The sequence below is a fragment of the Lissotriton vulgaris genome, chromosome 11 (assembly GCF_964263255.1).
Source record: "Lissotriton vulgaris chromosome 11, aLisVul1.2, whole genome shotgun sequence".
In the NCBI taxonomy this organism is placed as follows: domain Eukaryota; kingdom Metazoa; phylum Chordata; class Amphibia; order Caudata; family Salamandridae; genus Lissotriton; species Lissotriton vulgaris.
In genome coordinates this window covers 275201499-275222204 of record NC_141699.1, presented here as the reverse complement: position 1 = coordinate 275222204, position 20706 = coordinate 275201499, and the positions used below count along the sequence as shown (strand labels likewise).

Genomic DNA, 20706 nt, shown 5'->3' with positions numbered 1-20706 from the left:
TTGCATCTGCTGTTCAAACTGCTCCAATCCCCTGTATTTTGGTAGATTACCCATCAGTAGAAAGGAAGGGACAAAAGCACAAGCGCAGAGCAATCACCCAGAGATTATTAAATCTGAATAACAGCAGCAGTCCAATACACATGCTCACTACAAACAAATACAAATATCCCAGCTTTTGAAATACAATCTGGGAAACATTGGGATTTTATTTCAAAGAGAATGACATTAGCAATAAGACATGGAATCTACCATAGCGGTAATTAGGAGAGAATTAATTGCACACATTATCAGATTTATGAAATTAGCCAAGAAAAAGAAAGCTGATCTAGAAAGTACTTTTCTGATTTGGAAATCAACACTACCATCGGTTACTCATGGTCCTCTTACAAAGCACTGGTTAAAGTGACAGGGGAAGCTGAGCAAGCATTGAAAGGTAAAGAAATTGTAAGATGCTGTACACAGACTATAGTTCGAGAAAGTAAAAAAGCAGACCAATTCTTAGCCTACAGGATCATAATAAAACAACCCCGCAACACTATCTGAGACATTCTGGATGGCAGAGACGTCCAGTATACATACACAGCTATGATCTTGAATGTTTTTCAGTCTATTATACTACTCTTTATAGCACTCAGGGTGCAACTATCTCATGTTATTTTGAAAATGTCACCATTCATCCCTAAAGCCCAACGTTATAGAGGCTATCGAGGAACCTCTTTGAGACCACAGAGGTCAAAGAAGCCTGAAACTCAAAAGGTTAGTTAAGGACAAAGCACCAGGACCTGAGGGCATTCCAGCTTCCTATTATATGGCTTACCAAGACGTTTTGGCTGGATCCTTGTCAAAAGTCTTTAATCATTTTTTAACCTATAAAGTAGAAACAAATAACATGCTGGACTCACAGTTAATTTCCCGGACAGCTCCCTACATTGTGCAGGCCATACAGGTCTTTTACACTGTTAAACGACATTCCCATGTTTATGCCTATCACCAGATGGTGGCTATATGACCACAATTGGTGATTACATGGCAATCTGGGTTCATTAAAAACAGTCCCACAAAAAATAATATCAATTTGGCAGGCAATAGCGGAGCACAGATAAGAGCAAATACTTCTCCTGACATCAGATGCTAAGATGGTGTTCAACAGAAGCAAGTGACAATCTTAGTTAAAAACGATTTCCTATGAACATTTAATCCTACATTCTAGCAAATATTGTATGGTATTCAGCTAAAATGAAAAAACCAAGACAAATCAGACAAGGAGGTCCGCTTTTTCACTCTATTTCTGCCCCCAGTCTGGTGCTTCAAATTACGAAAATTGATACAAATAAAGATACTGTTTGCAATATAAAGAGACATTACCACCTTAAATCATTTGTTGTTCGAAAGATGACATTCTATGTTTCCTCACTGATCTTGACTGCTCTCTTCCATCACTTTTATCACAGTTCAATGAGTTCTCCAAGATCTGGTTTAAAAATCAACATTAATAAATTAATAGGCGTGGAGATCGGGGACCATCGATTACCAGTAAACTCCAAACTAAAAGCAAGGATTGAACTGGTCGCCGGGCCAACCTACACATTTGGGAGTCAACATTTCTAACAAGTGTCTAAAAATATCTGTTCCCACAACATCTCACCCAAGGAGACCTACACAAATATCGCAGAGTGGAAAAACTCTGCTTTTGGAATATCGCTTGTATGGAATCGCTTGTATAAAAGCAAACTTTCTACCCAGACTGTACTAAGTAATATGGGTAATGCCCATCACTTTCCACTAACACACAATAGATCAAATCCACAAGACGCTATTGACCTTTCTGTAGCAAATTAAGTCCTGCAGAGTAGCAACACTGCATAAATCATGTTATGACGGAGAACTATCCTGTATAAGCAGATGAATTGTGCTTCACACTTAATTGGCCATATATGTCTAAACAACCATGGGTTCTAGTTGAGCAAGCTAACTCTTTCATTCCTCTGGAATATTTTTAATGGATACGCCACAAGTATAAGTAGACTAAATATCCTATACTGTGGTCCTCTCAAATCTTACTAAGTCACTGAAGTCAGTTAGTCAGGCAAGGTACTATAGCCTTCCTCACTATGTACTTATTTACAGTGTTTATGTGGCTCCACTGCAGCTTGAGGTATGCAGAGCTTTACATAAAAATGATATCTGTATACAGGAAAACAGTTCCATAACAAAAGGTTGTAGTTGATGAGAGAAGAAAAGGTTGATGCATGGTAGAGGGAGGTAAGGCAAAAGTAGAAGAGAAGAAGGTAAAAGGAACTGAAAGGGAAAGTCTTTTGAAACAGAAGAACAGAGCTGACAAAAAAGCTTTGTAAACAAATTAAAATCTAAGTTGTCATTCGGGCATCACTCTGAGGCCAAAGTGGACCTTAAACAGCTGAGTACTAAAAGCTTTCCTAAAAGAGAAGATGTTTGGTGCTAGCCACATCTGAAGTGAGAGAGAGTTCCAAGCAGCGAGTGGGGAGTCTGAGAATGATGGTTTTAGGGCAAGGGATCTGCGTAATATGGTTGTTTCCAGTAGAAGCAAGTGCTTGCTTCTGAAGCACCTAATTCCGCTGGAAATGTCCAGAAGGTCAGCTAAGTAGCTTGGTTAGCCTGAATGCAAAACTTTAATTGTGAAACGGCAGATTTTTTATGTGATATATGCCTCAAGCAGTAGCCAGTGGACGTTCCTCAGAATGGGGGTTAAATGATTGGATTTGTTCTTTTCAGTGATCATGTAGGCTGCTGAGTTGAGAATGGCCTTTAGGGGGAGTAGGGAGTTAGCAGGAAGACAGGAAAGGATGGCATTCACCATATCAATTTTGGAGGTGATCAGCGAATGGGCAGCAGTCCTTAGACGCTCGATATTCAAAATTACCACATTGGGCAAGTTTATTTACATGGGTTATCACTGAAGGAAATCTAGTTAGACCCCGAGTGATTTGACTGAGTCAGGGGAGGTAGTTGCAAAGCCTGAATTTATAAGTTTGGCAGTTAAACTAGGGATTATATTGTCCTGGGATTTTGGGGAGGCAAGTAGAAACTGTGGGGCTGATTACGATGGCGGACGGACTTTAGTCATTGTTTCAGGAATTGGGACCGCCTGCCTACCAGGCGGTGGTCCCACAGGCCAAATTATGATGTGACCGCCACTGTAACAGTCGCATTGGCCACATTTTACATTGTGGCGGGTGCTGCTGGCTGCAGCACCCGTCGCAATGTCAAACAGGGATGTTTTACATATCCCCGTACTACGTGACAGGCACTAAGCAGTGCCTGCCAATTGGTTCAGGGATATGGTGCCCCCCAACACCCAAAGAAATGTGCCAGGAGGAAGGGGGGCCCGCTACTGGCCCCCAATGTCCATCCCCGCCAGTGGGCGAACCGCCATGGGAAGGCTGGCGGGGAGGGACATTCTAATCCCTATGGCGGTGCCTGGTAGGCACCCCCACCAATGCAGGGATTGGGAGGCCCTTCGCCGCTCAGGAGGGCTCAAGGAGCCCTTTGGGTGCGTGGCGGTCCATGGAACTGTCAGCCATTGTAATGTGGTGGGCGGGCGGGGAATGGCCTTCTGATGGCGGTGAGACCGCCACCATCAGCTTGTCTCGCCGTCATCGTAAAGACCCCCTTTGTCTTTTTTTCAGACTGAATTTTAAAACGTTTGCTGTCAACCAATCATGCAGTTTACTAATGCCCTCTTGGAGAGTATGTAGGGGTCCTGAGTAGATGAGGTTGTAATGTTAAGTTGAATGTCATCGGCATACTGGTGAACCTGGATGCCAGAGTTTCCCAGAAGCAAATTAAGCGGTCCAACATAGAGAATAAAAAGAACTGGGGAGAAAGTGGAGTCTTGGGGGACTCTGCAGGATACAAGCTCTGGAAGTAGAGCCCTCCAGTTTGACTAATTGGGTATGGCCTTTGAGGAAGGAGTTAACCAGTTTAGGACTTTATCCTTGAAGCCCAATCTTCTGCAGTATGTTGTGCTTCAGAGGGTCAAAGGCTGCCAACAGGTGTAACAGGACTAGAGGGTTAGCTTCTCCTTCGTCTAGTATACAGAGACTATTGTCAAGCACATTTAGGGTAGCAATTTCAGTGCTGCGACCCTCCCTGAAACCAATTTGACAGGGGAATAGCATGAGTCTCTAAGGTACTTTTTTAGTTGGATGCTATCTTCTACAGTATTTTTCCCGCAGGTTGTACAGATTCTGGGACAGGCAATCCTCACAATTAGAGGAACTCCACTAAAATGGTAAACACGAACACGCTATATCCTGCAGGAAAAGTTCAACCTTTGCTTCACAGACACTATCCACACTAGACAGCTGCTTCTGTGGGCACGCCTAAATATATTTAAAAATTAGTCATCAAAATACAAAACTCACATTGACTTTTTTTTTCTCAGTGCCAAACAAAAAAGGCATCTTTACATTTAAGCATTACAAAGACATCCCATAAAAAAACTCTACATGATGTAATTCAACTGTAAAATCAATGGCAGGCTTCGGTCTATAATTTGGGTATGGGCAGCAAAATACTCCACAGTATAAATAAAATGGACACAAAATAGTGATTCGATGGTGCCCAACTCCGGTCCATCTAAATGCCATGTTCAATGGCTCAGATGCATGTTGGGGTTTGCATAGTAGGACTCAATGCTCTGTGGTGGTCCTTTCCACACATACCTTCTTTATGGAAAGAAATGACATCACAAATAAAATATATTACAAGTATCGCATTAGAAATAGACCCACAAAACCTTCTATTGGGTGTTGCAGCCTACCTGTGCCCCTGATTGCAGTGAGCAGAGTCCAGGAAGTGGTAAGGAGGCAGACTACTGCTGTCTCTTCCCCAAAACAAAAGTTTTTAAACAAACGATTTTCCCTTTCTGTGATTACTGTCTTTGCCTGTGGTTGTTACAGTTTGAAATTGTAGTTTTAGCCTGCATGTGATTGCATATTTTATCACCTGTTTTGTGTTTTAAACTTGTAGTTTTTCCTGCCCATGATTGCTTCCATTTAACGTGTTGAATTGCGGGATTTGCAGTCCAAACTCTGTAGTTTTTCCCTCTCATTCCTAGTGACTATTCCGTTTTCCCTCCAAATTTCTCCTGTGCTCTTTGCTAAGACATGTATGTTAAAGCAGTGCAGCCCCAGTCACCATTTTGTGTTCACAAGCCAGTGAAACCTGACCCCCTGCCCCCCCCACCAGCAACAGGGATATTTTACATCAGAGGGTGCATCTGTGAGCTGTTTAAACTGTGTTTACTAGGGACTGTGCATTTTGTTTTTTGGCCAGGAGAGGGAGTAACGTTTTATTTAAACAGTATTGTTAGATTTCAAGTTTGTGAGGCCTTTACCTGCAGAAGTCCAAAGTGTGGATTGAGCCTGTCTGTCTTCTAGGAGATTCTGACCTAGGGCTATAAAAGGCCAGGGTTAGGGTGTCTCAGCCCGGGCTTCGAGGCTAAGGGAAGAGTGGACAAGGGCAGTTGCCTGATTTTTGACTGACCAGGACCAGGGCCAGAAATGCTGCCCAATTTACATACCTCCTTTATGCATCTATATACTTTCAATGTACTTATGGATCTATATATTTATCACTTTCTTCTTATTTAACATTTCCAATGCACTTCCCTATTTCTCAGCTTGTACTTCGCTCAATATATCTTCTAGCCCAACCTTCTGACTCATCTCAAACTTCTTTCTACTACTCTTACCAATGCACTACCCTATCTCTCATCCTATACATCTATCAATATATCCTCTACTTCCACTCTCTCATTTATCCCAAACTCCATTCCCCTACTATGACCCCCAAAATAACTCTTTCTAGACTCTCTCCTACTCTGCCCCTCCTTGCATCATCTGACACCTCTTTTACTATACAGATCCGACAAAACAAACCTTTCTGAACTCTTCCCTCTTTTCTACCCCTCCCCAACCCTTCTCAATCCAAATAACTGACTAACATATCCATCACTAAAATTACTTTCATGTTTCACCATACTAATTCAACACTAATCCTGATGGGTTCCAGGAATGTCTGACAAAATATCGAAATCAAAAATATCGAAATACAAAAATATCGGAACAAAAATATCGAAGTCAAAAATATAGGAATCCTATCCCTAACAAGGTAAGTACAAAAATATCGAAAAATTAATATCGTAGTACAAAAATATCGAAATTAAAAATATCGTTTTTTAAATGTATTAATAATAATGTAAAAATAATTATAAAATACATATAATGTTACAAATATTAAATAAAAATATTAAAACATAATTAAAAAATTAAAACTAATACATATACATTTAAAATAAATTAAAAACTTAATAATTTAATGTAATTTTATATTTTTTAATTTCATTTAATTGATTTAATTTAAACTTATTTTATTTTTACCCTGTACGACTGTACCCCAAAAACCCAAAACTGACCCTGAACCCTAAAAATACCCCTTTACCCAAAAACCCAAAACTGACCCTGAACCCTAAAAATACCCCTTTACCCAAAAACTGAAAACTGACCCTGAACCCTAAAAATACCCCTTTACCCAAAAACTGAAAACTGACCCTGAACCCAGAAAATACACCTTTACCCAAAAACTGAAAACTGACCCTGAACCCTAAAAATACCCCTTTACCCAAAAACTGAAAACTGACCCTGAACCCTAAAAATACCCCTTTACCCAAAAACTGAAAACTGACCCTGAACCCTAAAAATACCCCTTTACCCAAGAACTGAAAACTGACCCTGAACCCTAAAAATACCCCTTTACCCAAAAACCCAAAACTGACCCTGAACCCTAAAAATACCCCTTTACCCAAAAACCCAAAACTGACCCTGAACCCTAAAAATACCCCTTTACCCAAAAACCCAAAACTGACCCTGAACCCTAAAAATACTCCTTTACCCAAAATTAATTAATATTATTTAATTACCAATTAATTATTAATTAACAATAACAATAAAGTAAATATATTAGCACATTAGCTGTGATTAATTAAATTTAATAATTAATATTATTTTTTCCCAATTAATTAATTAACAATAACAAAAAATTATATATATAAAAAAATTACTTTAATTAATGTAATTAACTAATTTATATTAATTAATTACCAATTAATTATTAATTAAAATATGTACAAAATTATAATAATGAATTAACTAATGAATATTAATTAATTACCAATTAATTATTAATTAAAAATATTTACAAACATATATTAATTAATTGATTATTATTAAATTACTTCCCACCCTATTCCCCTATAAACCCACAACCCGCTACAGTACTAAAAGACAATATTTAATTAAATTACATTAAAAATTACACAATAAAACATAATAAATACATTATAATATACACAAAATGTATTTAAAAATCGATATTAGTAACATCGAAATTATTGATTTCGATATTATTGACATCGATATTTCAAACTTCGAAATTACTGCCATCATACTAATATCGATATTAAGACTGTCGATATTACTTACCTTCTATATTATGTCCCATCGATATTTAAACTTCGATATAATTGTATTTCGAAATTTAAATCTCGATATTTTGTCTGTGTACCGGGTTCCAGAGAAGCGTGATACTTGCGCTTCAAAACCCCATCAGGGGTAGCAAGTGCTCTATAAATACAAACCTCTTTCCCTTCACTATCCCGCCACCTACCCTTCTCTACCCACATAACTGAATAACATATCCACTACACAAATTACTTCATATTTTACTATACTAATTTTCAACACTAATCCTTTATGGTTCCGGAGTAGCGTGCTACTATCCAGAAAAGCGCTTCAACTTCCATCAGGGGTAACAAGTGCTATATGAATGCAAACCTTTCTTCCCCTTTTATTCCTCCGCTATCCTGCTCACTCCAAATAACTGACTCATATCCACCACTGAAATTACTTTCATATCTCACCATATTAATTCACCACTAATTCTTTATGGGCTTCCTGAATAGCGTGCCTCAATACCCCATTAGGGGTAACAAGCGCTAGATAAATACAAACCTTTTTTCCTCCTCTATCATTCTGCTATCATTCCAAATCCAAATAACTGACTAACCTATCCACCACTTAAATGTACTTGCATGTTTCACTATACTAATTCAACACTAATCCTCTATGGGTTACGGAGTAGCGTGCTACTCGCCGAAAAAGCACTTTGACGCCTCGTCAGGGGTAGTAAGCGCTATATAAATGCAATTACAATACAATACAATACAATATAGGACTAAGGAGAAAGAATCTCATACCCCCTTACTACGATTACTGTCACTCTTATTCCTAGTATGGTGTTGGCGGCTCGACTTGTTTAGCTCTTTCTTGGAAGACAGATGATTCCACCCTACTGTCCCCAAGCCCCGCATCCGGCCCTCCAATTGCACTACTGTGGTCCAAACTTTGGAGTACTTATGCAATGAAGAAACTTACCACAACAATTAGAGAATTATTCAAAATAAACTAGGAATCCATTTCACATGTATTCCAAAAGCAAAAGAAGTGTTATTGTCAAGATAAGGGATGTTTGTAGAAATGCGTTGGTCGAATATTTGTCAAATATGTTTCTATTTATTTAGGATCCAGTGACTAGAAATGAGAATTTTTCCACTGGTGCCATGGCCTGGATCTACTGGGAATTAGCTGGATGGAACCCTGCGAAACCCCAGGGCGATAGCAGTTGAATCAAGGTGCGCTTTATCAACTGCATCTGTGACTGACCAGTATTCCTGCTATTTAGCTTGGAAGTGCACACAGCAACACAACTCTCCTTGAAAGCATAAATATGTAACAAAGAAAGAATTAAAAGGTGAGTGGCCAAAGAACAATATTGTTGGGCACCACATGCCGTTCTAAATAAGTTCAATACTTTTCCTGTTCCCCTGAATCTAACAACTATGGTTGCTTCCAGAGATACAGTCTATATTAGGCCAAAGATGTACTGCTGAACCCATATGGAGTTTACTTTCCCCCCAACACTTCACTGTTACATATTTATCAATAGTATTTTGAGGGTAAAACATTCATCCGTAGTGGAGAATGATACTGGACACAAACGATGTAATATGTCACAAGGAATTAACAATAATTGTCATCCTAAAGCCCACTTGTTACTCTGGGCATATTTCTTTTATAACATCCACAGTCCATCACTCAAACTTCATATCTGCTGCTTGCCTGCAGCGGACCTCCCTAGGTAGACATCTGGCAGCTGGGCAAACTATCATTGGCTCTAGCGTAGAGGGCTAATGGCCCTCACAGCTTGGTACATCTTCCAAATCATTATAATATAGGTCAGCGACAAGCCCCCTTTTGATAGATCTTCATGCCTGATCTTACAAGTAGACTGTATCTACTGTACATGTTAAATCTATTTCCATGACTGTAAGCATTTAGGCATTAAGCATTTTTTTGGCTTGCAGAGGCATGTCACATACTTCAAACATGACACTATTTCAATATAGTATCTAAGCTCCATGCCTGCTTCTGCAAAGGCATCTCAACAACCCATTACCCATGTTTTTACATTTAGGCTGAGAAACAAAATCCTTATTAAGTAAAGGGGAAAAAATAAAATTATGAACACCTCCGTGATAGAGAAATAAGAGGACTGACACAGAGGGGAAGGGGAGGTCGACAACCCAGAGATCAAATAAGGGGAAGGACACCCATGAAAATCTGAAGAAAATGAAACATTATTAACCAGAGGTCAGAGTAAGGGGAGGGAAATCACCGAAAGGGGAGTAAAAGTGAAAGACAATCCCACGCGTTATTGAAAGGGAAGGGCAATCCCCCAATTGAGAGAGAACGTTAAAGGCATTCACCCATAAGCTAAAAGGGAATGACAATCACAAAATTATGGGAGAAATTGAAGGACATCATGGCAGGTTAAAAAGAGAAAATGAAGATCACGCAGAGACTGTGGAAAAGAAAGGATCATCTTCAGTAGACAGAACGACTGAAGCATGACCTTCTAGGTGGCAAAGAAAAGGAAGGACAGTCACTGTATGTTCTATAAATCAGGAAGATGGTTGTTCAGAGGCCTGGGAATGGAGAGGATAATCAATAGCAGAGTGAAGAAAGAGGACATCTCTCATAACCCAGAGAAATCACCTCAGGTATATACTCTATACCAAGCTGGTCACTCGCCAGAACCAAGAAGAGAAAGGGCATATCAGGGCAGAAGGAGGCTGGTGTCAACATGGGGACAGATCCAGATGCTGTCAGAGGACAGAAATGTGATTTGGATTTGAAGGAAAGTCCCATTGGTTTGAGGCTTCCACTATTTCTTTCTCCTATATCCGATGTTGAATTATTGGTAGCAGGTGAATTCATAGAAAAACTAAAACAAAGAAAGCATATTGGTGGGAACGCAGTCATGGAAACCCAATTTTATGGAGCAACAATTTTGAGGCAATACAAAAAATAAATAGAAATACAAAAACATTTTAAAGGAAAGGTAAGTTTAAGAAAACATTCAAAATTACATTAAATATGGGAGGAGTTTAAGACTACTGTGGGGTTTTTGGGTTTAGGGAGGGTAATGTTTAGGGTGATGAAGGATTTTTAGGGTCAGGAATAATTGGAGTGTAGGCATAGAAAGGGGTTCCTATGGTTCAGAGATGGAGTATGGGGGTGGTGAGGGGTTTTTAGGGTTCACGGATGAGTGATGTTTAGATGTGTGAGGTGTTTTTGGGTTTCAGGGATGGGTAGAGTGTGAGGGAGTTGAGAGATTTTGAATGGGGTAGTTTATGGCTGGTGAGGGTTTTTAAGGTTCAAATTTAGCATCTTTCCTGGTGTTTCGAATTTTTCCCTCCTCAGCTAAAGCCCACTCTCTTAGGTCTGTCCTCCACTTTGCTAGTACAGGCCCTTGCTGGGTTAGCCAATGGATTGGCAATACGCCGCTTGGCTATAACCAGACAAAGCATCAATAATCGCCTGCGTATCTTCCGCTTAGGATCTCGGGGAATGAAGCCTAGGAAACAGGCACGTGGGTCTAGGGTGACTGTCCACCCCGTGATCTTGGCCAGATTCTCGAGGACTGCTACGCAGTACATCTGGATTATTGGGAACTGCCACACATATGCGTAAAATCTGCCTGATCGTTGCGACATCTAGGGCAATGTGGATCCCTGGAACTATCAATGGCTTGGAGCCTCCTGGGCGAGAGATAAGCCATGTGTACGATATTATATTGGATTTGTTTGAAGCAGTTACTCACCGACACCTTCCGCACACTCTTGTGTATTTTTTCTCAATCTTGCGGCGAGATCTCCTGCGGACACACCTGCTGCCATTTGTGTTCTATCTTCAGGGGGCCAATCTTATTATCGTACCTCAATGCCCTGTAGAGGTGGATAACGAACTTTCGCCCCCCTGCCATCGAGATCATGGTGACCAGGGTTTGGAGGAGCTCCGGAGCCTCTGGAAACGAGGGCCATAATTGCCGCGCCGTTGCTGCCAACTTCGCGTATTGCAGGAATTGCTCTGATCCCAGCTCGAAGGTAGTCACCGCCTCCTGATAAGTGATAAATTTATTTTCCGGGTAGAGGTCAGACAACATCAGGCAGCCCCCCTCCTTCCATTTATCCATAGTCATACCCTGGTCTATTTGAGCAAAGGGTGGCATCAGCCAGAAATCAAGTTCCGGGGCAAACGGCCATTCTCGGAAGATGCGCCGAACCACCAGTTGCCATAATGCCGCTACAAGCCACGCCAAGGGAGGGCCATGTTCTCGGTGCCCCCCTGCCCGCCATAGGAGCGTTCCCAGCTGCCGGTCCCCGTATGTACCTGCCAGCAGGGATTTCTCCCACGAGGGATCTGTGTCCAACCAGGTTATTGCATGTTGCAATTGTGACGCAAAATAGTAAAGATCCAAGTCTGGGATCTCTAAAACCCCCTTACCCCATCTACGTTTCATGACCTCTAGACTTATCCGACAACGCTTCCCATTCCACAATAATAGGACCAGCAATGCATTCAGTTCCCTAAAAATCTGGTGCGGAAGTTCAAAGAAAGAACCCTGCATAGTGTATAGGCTTCGAGGTAGGACCACCATCTTTATTAAGGCAATCTTACCCATTACGGAGAGTTTAAGTGTTTTCCAGAAGGCAATACTACCCCGAAGACCCCGTATAATCCTGCCCACATTATGCTGATAAAAGATAGTCGCATTCCTTCGAATCCAGATCCCCAGATATCGAAGTGTGTCGTCCACCCACGGAAGTCCCATCTCCGGGCGTTGTGTCCCCTCCCAGTCACACTCCAGTCCGACCACGTAAAGCAGTGATTTTGTTCTATTAATGCAAAGCCCGGCGGCAGCTGCAAACTGTGATAATGCAGCCATAAGTGTCGGTAAGGACTGAGTCGGCCGACTCAGGTATATCAGCGCGTTGTCCACGTACATCGATACAACATGCTCCGAACTCCCCACCTGTATGCCCTGTCCCTCGAGTATCCCGCGGAGGTGGTAAGCCAGTGGCTCCATTGCCAAGGTGAATAGCAACAGGGAGAGCGGGCAGCCCTGCCGCGTTCCCTGCTCTATGGGTATGGTGTCTGAGACATATCGGCCCGTGCGAACCCTTGCCACTGGTCAAGCGTAGAGCAGCTTCATCCAATTAACAAACCCCAGCCCCATTTTTAAAAGTACCTGCCATCGGTAGTCCCATCTGACCGAATTGAATGCTTGTTCGATATCAAGAAATACCAAGCTGTTCTGCTGAGCCCGTCCTTCCAATGACTGCATGACGTGGGCGAAGCGACAAATATTCCGCAGTGTATTTCTGCCCGCTATAAACCCGGACTGGTCGTCGTGGACCAGCTGCCGAAGATAAGGAAGGAGCCTACTTGCCAACACCTGGCTAATGATTTTAAGATCTACGTTCAGCATTGAAATTGGCCTGTAAGAGCTGGGGGGGAGGGGGTCTTTCCCCTGTTTGGGGATCAATACTATCAATGCTTCCCGCATGGAGTCTGGAAGCATTCCGCATTCATTGGCCTCCGCCGCAATGTCCAGGAGTTTGAGGATCAGCACCCCTCCATATTCCTTATAGTGTTCGGCTGTTATGCTGTCCATCCCACGGGATTTTGCAGTCTTCAGGTGGGCGATTGCCGCAAGCACTTCCTACCCTCTAAGGGGGCCGCCTAAGTCCTCCTGGTTTTCCGAATCTACTCAGGGCAAAGTTAATTCAGCAAGATAGGCCTCTATGATCTCGGGGGCCGTGGTGGGCTGGGGCTCGGAGTATATTTTAGTCAAATGGGTCTGGAATGGGTTGTTAATCTCATGCTGGGTGTATACCACCTGGCCCTGGTCATTCTCAAGTGTCAGGATCGGGTGATGTTGAGTCTCCGCCCTAATCAGGGGTGCTAGGAGCTGTCCCACTTTATCCCCTTCCGTATACCAGCGTCGCCTACTAGCCATTCTATTAAATTTTCCGAGCGAGGCCCAAGTGTCCCCTAGCTTCAGCCGCACGTCAGTCATTGAGGCAGCCTCTCCCAGCTCAATGGAAGGTCTTTCTCCAGTGCCGCCAATCGCTCTTCATACCGCCAGAGGTCGAACTCCAGGACCTTTTCAATGCCCACCTCCAAGGACAAACATATCCCACGCAAGACCACCTTCATAGCATCCCATTTGGTCGCCCTGGTACTAGCGGAACCCCAGTTGACCTTCAAATAAGCATCCAGTCCATTCAAGATAGCGTCCTTATAGGTTGAGTTGCCAAATGCCTCAGTGTTAAGCCTCCATAGTGGTATCTTCGATCTCGGCCGGCCTAGCGACTAAGTGATTAACAGTGGGGAGTGGTCAGACAAATAGCGAGCCAGGTATTGCGCCTCAGCTATCTGATGTACCGCCGTCCTTTGAACAAAAAAATAGTCTAGTCTACTGTGGGTATTGGCAGCAGGTGTGTGGCACGAGTACACTCGGCGAGCAGGATTGCGGTGTCTCCATACATCCAACAAGCCATAATTGTGGAGCATCTGGCCTATCGCTTCTCTGACTCTAGGTTTAGTATCCAGCTTCGGAGGGTACCTGTCTAACTCCCCATCTAGGGCAGAGTTAAAGTCACCTGCAACAATCAATTCTGTGTCTGGGTCCAGATCTAACTGTCCCAGAACGCGATGCAGAAACCCACCATCATCACTGTTTGGGACATAAATATTTACCAGGCATATACTGCGCCCATCTAGCATCCCCACCACTATCACAAACCTACCAAACCCTCTGTGCCACCCAGATTAGCGCCTCCCTGGCAAATCCCGAATAGGATGTAGCGAAAAATTGACCTCTCCATCTACGTTGGACATATTTAAGACAGTCTCCCCATAGGTGTGTCTCTTGATGCGTGGGGTTTACACACCGAAAGGGGTTTTTAGGGTTCAGGAATGGGTGGAGTTAAGGGTAGTGAGTGATTTTATGGTTCAGGGATGATGGAGTTTTTTGGGGTAGCAAGGGCTTTTAGGCTTCAGGGATGTGTCTAGTTTAGAACTGGTGAGATGTTTTAAGGGGCATGGATTGATGGTTTTTAGGGATTCTGAGGGGTCAACGAAGGCTGATATTAACAGGTGGTAAGTGCTCAGCGAATTATACACATCCAAAGTATTTGTTTGACAATGTAAAAGATATAAATATGAAATAATATCCCCAGAAGTAAAGTACTGACATAAATATATCTGACAAAACTGCTTCTCTTGTTGGGTGTATACCACCTGGCCCTGGTCATTCTCAAGTGTCAGGATCGGGTGATGTTGAGTCTTCGCCCTAATCAGGGGTGCTAGGAGCTGTCCCACTTTATCCCCTTCCGTATACCAACGTCGCCTACTAGCCATTCTATTAAATTTTCCGAGCGAGGCCCAAGTGTCCCCTAGCTTCAGCCGCACGTCAGTCATTGAGGCAGCCTCTCCCAGCTCAATGGAAGGTCTTTCTCCAGTGCCGCCAATCGCTCTTCATACCGCCAGAGGTCGAACTCCAGGACCTTTTTAACGCCCACCTCCAAGGACAAACATATCCCACGCAAGACCACCTTCATAGCATCCCATTTGGTCGCCCTGGTATTAGCCGAACCCCAGTTGACCTTCAAATAAGCATACAGTCCATTCAAGATAGCGTCCTTATTGGTCGAGTCGCTAAATGCCTCAGTGTTAAGCCTCCATAGTGGTACCTTCGATCTCGGCCGGCCTAGCGAGTAAGTGATTAACAGTGGGGAGTGGTCAGACAAATAGTGAGCCAGGTATTGCGCCTCAGCTATCTGATGTACCGCCGTCCTATGAACAAAAAAATCATCTAGTCTACTGTGGGTATTGGCAGCAGGTGTGTGGCACGAGTACACTCGGCGAGCAGGATTGCGGTGTCTCCATAAATCTAACAAGCCATAATTGTGGAGCATCTGGCCTATCGCTTCTCTGACTCTAGGTTTAGTATCCAGCTTTGGAGGGTACCTGTCTATCTCCCCATCTAGGGCACAGTTAAAGTCACCTGCAACAATCAATTATGTGTCTGGGTCCAGATCTAACTGTCCCAGAACGCGACGCAGAAACCCACCATCATCACTGCTTGGGGCATAAATATTTACCAGGCATATACTGCGTCCATCTAGCGTCCCCACCACTATCACAAACCTACCAAACCCTAGGTGCCACCCAGATTAGCGCCCCCCTGGCAAATCCCGAATAGGATGTAGCGAAAAATTGACCTCTCCATCTACGTTGGACATATTTAAGACAGTCTCCCCATAGGTGTGTCTCTTGATGCGTGGGGTTTACACACCGAAAGGGGTTTTTAGGGTTCAGGAATGGGTGGAGTTAAGGGTAGTGAGTGATTTTATGGTTCAGGGATGGGGGAGTTTTTTGGGGTAGCAAGGGCTTTTAGGCTTCAGGGATGTGTCTAGTTTAGAACTGGTGAAATGTTTTAAGGGGCATGGATTGATGGTTTTTAGGGATTCTGAGGGGTCAACGAAGGCTGATATTAACAGGTGGTAAGTGTTCAGCGAATTATACACATCCAAAGTATTTGTTTGACAATGTAAAAGATATAAATATGAAATAATATCCCCAGAAGTAAAGTACTGACATAAATATCTCTGACAAAACTGCTTCTGAAAGTAAGACCTGCAACCATTGCATCTACACTTAACAAATAAGCATTTAAAAGCCAATTTCGACCAAAAAGACATTTTATGAATTGGTTTCTACAAAAACGTAAATGCTTTTCATTCTGAAAATGTCCATTAAACCGTTTAGATGAAATTGTTTCTCAGTAATGGTATTCTATGAAATAATTTTTCTATGAAATCAAAGACAACCGATTTTTTTGATAAGGGCCAGAATCCATTCTATTCAATTGTGTATTGTGGTGCTCTAAGAATCTACCCATTGAAAAGAATGTCCCCCCTCCTTGAGAAGAAAGCCTGTTCTGACCAGTGTCCCTCATAGCCCCCAAGGACTCACTTTCACAATCCATTCATACCTTGAGGGCGTGAAGCGTGAAGGTCTCAGTACCTCGGTCACTTTGGAAACCTGGTGAAACAGCATTCAGAGAACCCTTTGCCATCTCTGAACTAAGAGACATCAGTTCTACGTTGGTTCCCACAGCAATGGCAAGACCACCATAGGCTTTCGGGTGAGCTTCTGGGCTGGACTCGTAATAGTGGCGACTGTTAATATCCTGTATAAAATGGAGAGAAGGAGAGAAAGATAAAATATGAAAATGTTCAGATATAAAGGGATTGTGTTAAGCAGAGAATTAGTGTTTGGGGGAGGGCAAAAGATTATGGGGGAGCTATTTAGGGTTTGAGCAGCACAAGAAAAAGGCAGAGATTTGAGGAGTAACCAGAGAGAGCAAAAGCAGCATGAAATGCAGAAAACTACTGTAGAGGAGATTTTAGGATGGCACAAGATGGAAAAAGAGGTCTGAGGAAAGTATACACAAGTTGAGTAAGGGGTACGATAGAGATATGCAGAAAGAAATATAGATGGAGATGTGTGGAAGGCCAAAGAGATATAGAAATGTAAGGGAGGCAGAAAAGAGGTAGAAGCTCGAGGCACGAGGCACACAGATGCAAAGAAGGTTGCTGAGGCGAAAAAAATGAGTGAGATAGAATGAGAGGAAGATGAAGAGCGGCAAAGAAGTGAAGAAGAAAAGAAGGATGGATAATATTAATATAATAATCCAGTATTTGTAAAGCGCAAACTAATCACGCGTAAGGGTCTGAAGGCCCTGGGGGCCATTGAGGAGATTAAGTGAGGTATTGCACAGAGTCACATGATGCTCAGCTGATCTGCTTCTGCCGCTGGGGATCGAACTGCGAGCCCCACGCTCCGGAGTCAGCCGCCCTGGATTTTCACTTCAGAGCAATCCTCAGAATATTTGTTGATTTATCGTTTTTTAGGTGTTGCCTAGCATTGCAGCGCATTCGCTGTTCGCTCTTATTTATTTATTTATTTATTTATTGGCATTTGTAAAGCGCAGCATATACCCTGGGGTGTCTTGGCGCTGAATAATTTGCCGGCTGGGTGAAACTGCCTTGCTCTGATGATTATTCTATACCTGGAGTCATTTAGAAGTTTATTTATTAAACAGCCAAGTTTTTAATTTCTTGCGAAATTGGAGTAGCGTGGGACATGCCCTAATGTCCTGGGGTAGGGTATTCCAAAGTTTGGAAGCCGCCACTACAAACCGTCGGTCTCCCCACATCACAGTTTTGGTTCGAGGTACCATAAGTTGGTTACTGTTAGTAGAGCGCAGTTGGCGTGTGGGTTGGTATGGTCGTAGATGGTCTTTAAGGAACTGTGGACCCTGTTTGTTTAGGACTTTGTATACAATGCACTGGGATTTGAATCTGGCTCTATTCTGAATCGTCAACCAGTGTAGTTTGGGGATGGCATTGGATAAAGGAGCAAATTTTGGAATTCCCAGAATGAGACGTGCTGCTGCATTCTGTATAGTCTGCAGTTTTTTTAGGACTCTTGCTTGGGCGTTGATAAAGAGCCCATTGCAATAGTCTAAGGATGTCAGGACTAATGAGCTCACCAGAGTTTTAATGGCGGTGGTTGGAAGATAGGGACTTATCTTTCGGATCATGCGCAGTTTATGGTGGGCAACTGATGCCACTTTGCTGGCATGGTCCATAAAATTAAGATGATTGTCAAAAATTATTCCTAAGTTCCTTACTTTGGTCACTGGATTAGGGGGGGCGCCAAAGGTTTGTGGCCACCACGAGGTAGGCCATTCTGGTGAGAGTTGCCCAAAAATCATAACTTCGGTTTTTTCCGAGTTAAGTTTTAGGCAGTTTGCTGCCATCCAATCCCCCAGTTCTGTCAGTCCCCTCTGGAATGTTTTAGCTACTTCCTCGCCATCACCCCTTATAGCCAACACTAGTTGTGTGTCGTCCGCGTAGGAGGTAAGGCTCATCCCGTGTGCCTTGATGACATTGGCCAGGTCCGACACATATATGTTAAAGAGTGTCGGACTCAGGGATGAGCCTTGAGGAACCCCACACGGTTGTGACAATTTGGCAGATTGATAAGGGCCCAAAGAGACAGCCTGCGTTCTCTCCGAGAGAAAGGAGGCGAGGAGATCTCTTGCCGTGGAGGAGATGCCTGTTTTTCCAACACGGCCGACCAGAGTGCCATGGTCGACCGTGTCGAAAGCTGCTGAGAGATCCAGCAATACCAACACCGCTGTTCCGCCTTGGTCTCTTATTGTTCGTATGTCTTCGGTTGCTTTGATAAGGGCAGTTTCAGTCCCATGGTATTTCCTAAATCCATACTGAGTATCGTCTAGCTTCTTGTGGGTTTCTATATACTCAGTTAATTGTTGGTTCATGGCCTTTTCCACCACTTTGGCCATGAACGGAAGACTGGCAATGGGTCGGTAATTTTTTAGTTCTGACTTATCAGCTCCTGGTTTTTTCAGCAGAGGTTTGAACAGTGTGGTTTTTAGACTAAGGGGGTATGTCCCCCTTAGTCTAAAGATCTTTTGTCGTCGAGTTGATTTCTGAAGTGGAGTTTAAGCCCCGCCCCTCTTTTCTATTGGCTGGCGTCGTCGATCAGGCTAAACGCTGGCTCGTGATTGGAAATCAGGCTTTTGTTCCCACCCTGTGGCCTTTTCGGACAGCCCATCAGGACTGGCTGACTCCATCTTTGTTTGTCGTGACGTAGGAGGGTCTGCTGCTAGCTTGTTTACTGGCTTGTTTTCTGTACTTCCATGTTACTTCGAAATTTTGGACCTATTCGGCTGCAGACACTAACTCTGCCGGAAGGAATCTACGCTGTTACAGTTGTAAAAAAGCAGAGGTGGGTCACAAAGCAATAAAAAAAAATGCATTTGTCTGAAAACTGCATGTCTCTCTTCACTATGATGATTTATTTTTTGAGGAACTAATGATTTCTCCCTGTACTGTGCTCTGTAGCTTTGTTCCAAACCACCCACCCCTGGCAGGAGTTTTTGAGGTGAACAGCGTGTGCTCTTTTTTAACGTTTTTTTTTTCAACATAATACAATCTCATGCAGTAAAGCACTTGACGAATTCCTATATAAATAGACCACGCGTTCACTTAAAGCAGTTTCAGTCGCAGCCACGCTCTGGGACAACTTGGGGGCTGACTTCTAAAACAGCGAAAACAACCCCCCAAGATTCACACTCCCCCATTTCAGCACCATTCTCATGGCAAATACGACATAAATAAAACTTGTAGGATTTATAGAGGCTGCTCTTGGAACGTCAGAGAGAAGGCACGTTGTCACTGTGCTGTTTGGCATCAGAACGCAGAGCTCGCAAAACCCACAGCCCGGGAGGCGACCAAGCACGATGTAGCATTTAAATATAACGTGTGACGTAATTAAAAGATGCATACTCTTTATTCTGATGTAACAGTACTGAATGCCAGAACATATAAACAGGCAAGGTTCTTGGATCCATAGGTATGCTATTTTGTTTTTTCAGCGGTCTTTTGTTTCTGCGGATTCAAAATGCTACGATGAATGAGTTACCTTACATCATGAACATTCAGTGCTTATTAGAGGCATTCATTTCAAAGGACATTGTCAGTGCCAGGTGGTGCTCATCTGGAAAGTAATCATAAAAAAGTAGCCTAAAGGCAGCACACTGACTTGAGGGGTGTTCGGCAAACACACACAATCCTACGGTCCGCGAATCGATACTTGCGCGCATTCGATCTGGCATTCAAAAACATATCCTGCCCAACATGTTCGCTATCGATACAGTAATGAATGTTTTGCCTCATTAGTGCGTGAGTCAAGGATGGAGCTAGTATCTGTACCTTACATCTCCTAAAGCAGGATGTTACCGACGACGTTCGTCAGTCGCCAAGCAGAATGGAGGGCTTTATGTGCTTGTGTGTGTGTGGGAGGGGGGGGGGCATTTATTGCCCTGCGTGTGCTTCGTGTTTACTCTGGTCTGTTTTACTATGGGGGCCTTATGCTGCATGGACATGCTCAGGGCAAACTCGCCAGGATTTGGGGTTGGGGTGGTACTGCTAGACACCCCTGGCTCCTCTGAGTTGCACATCTTTCACTTGACGAAGGATGATTAGTTACACACCCACATCCACCCATCTGACTTCATTATTTTTTCCCTTAGTGTACTACACTCTCAGACCACCCGTCTCTGCAACCAGCTGTCTGCTTTCCTCCTTTGTTCTCTTTCTCT

General features: G+C 43.1%; 1 protein-coding gene across 1 annotated transcript in view; it reads right to left on the bottom strand.

The window, feature by feature from the left end:
• LOC147679655 (uncharacterized) overlaps positions 1 to 20706 on the bottom strand; it is a 215292-nt gene that overhangs the window by 105962 nt on the left and 88624 nt on the right. Inside the window, exon 4 of the mRNA XM_086943234.1 lies at positions 16504 to 16701. Coding sequence (XP_086799360.1) covers positions 16504 to 16701 — 198 coding nt within the window. The remainder of the gene's footprint in view (positions 1 to 16503; positions 16702 to 20706) is intronic.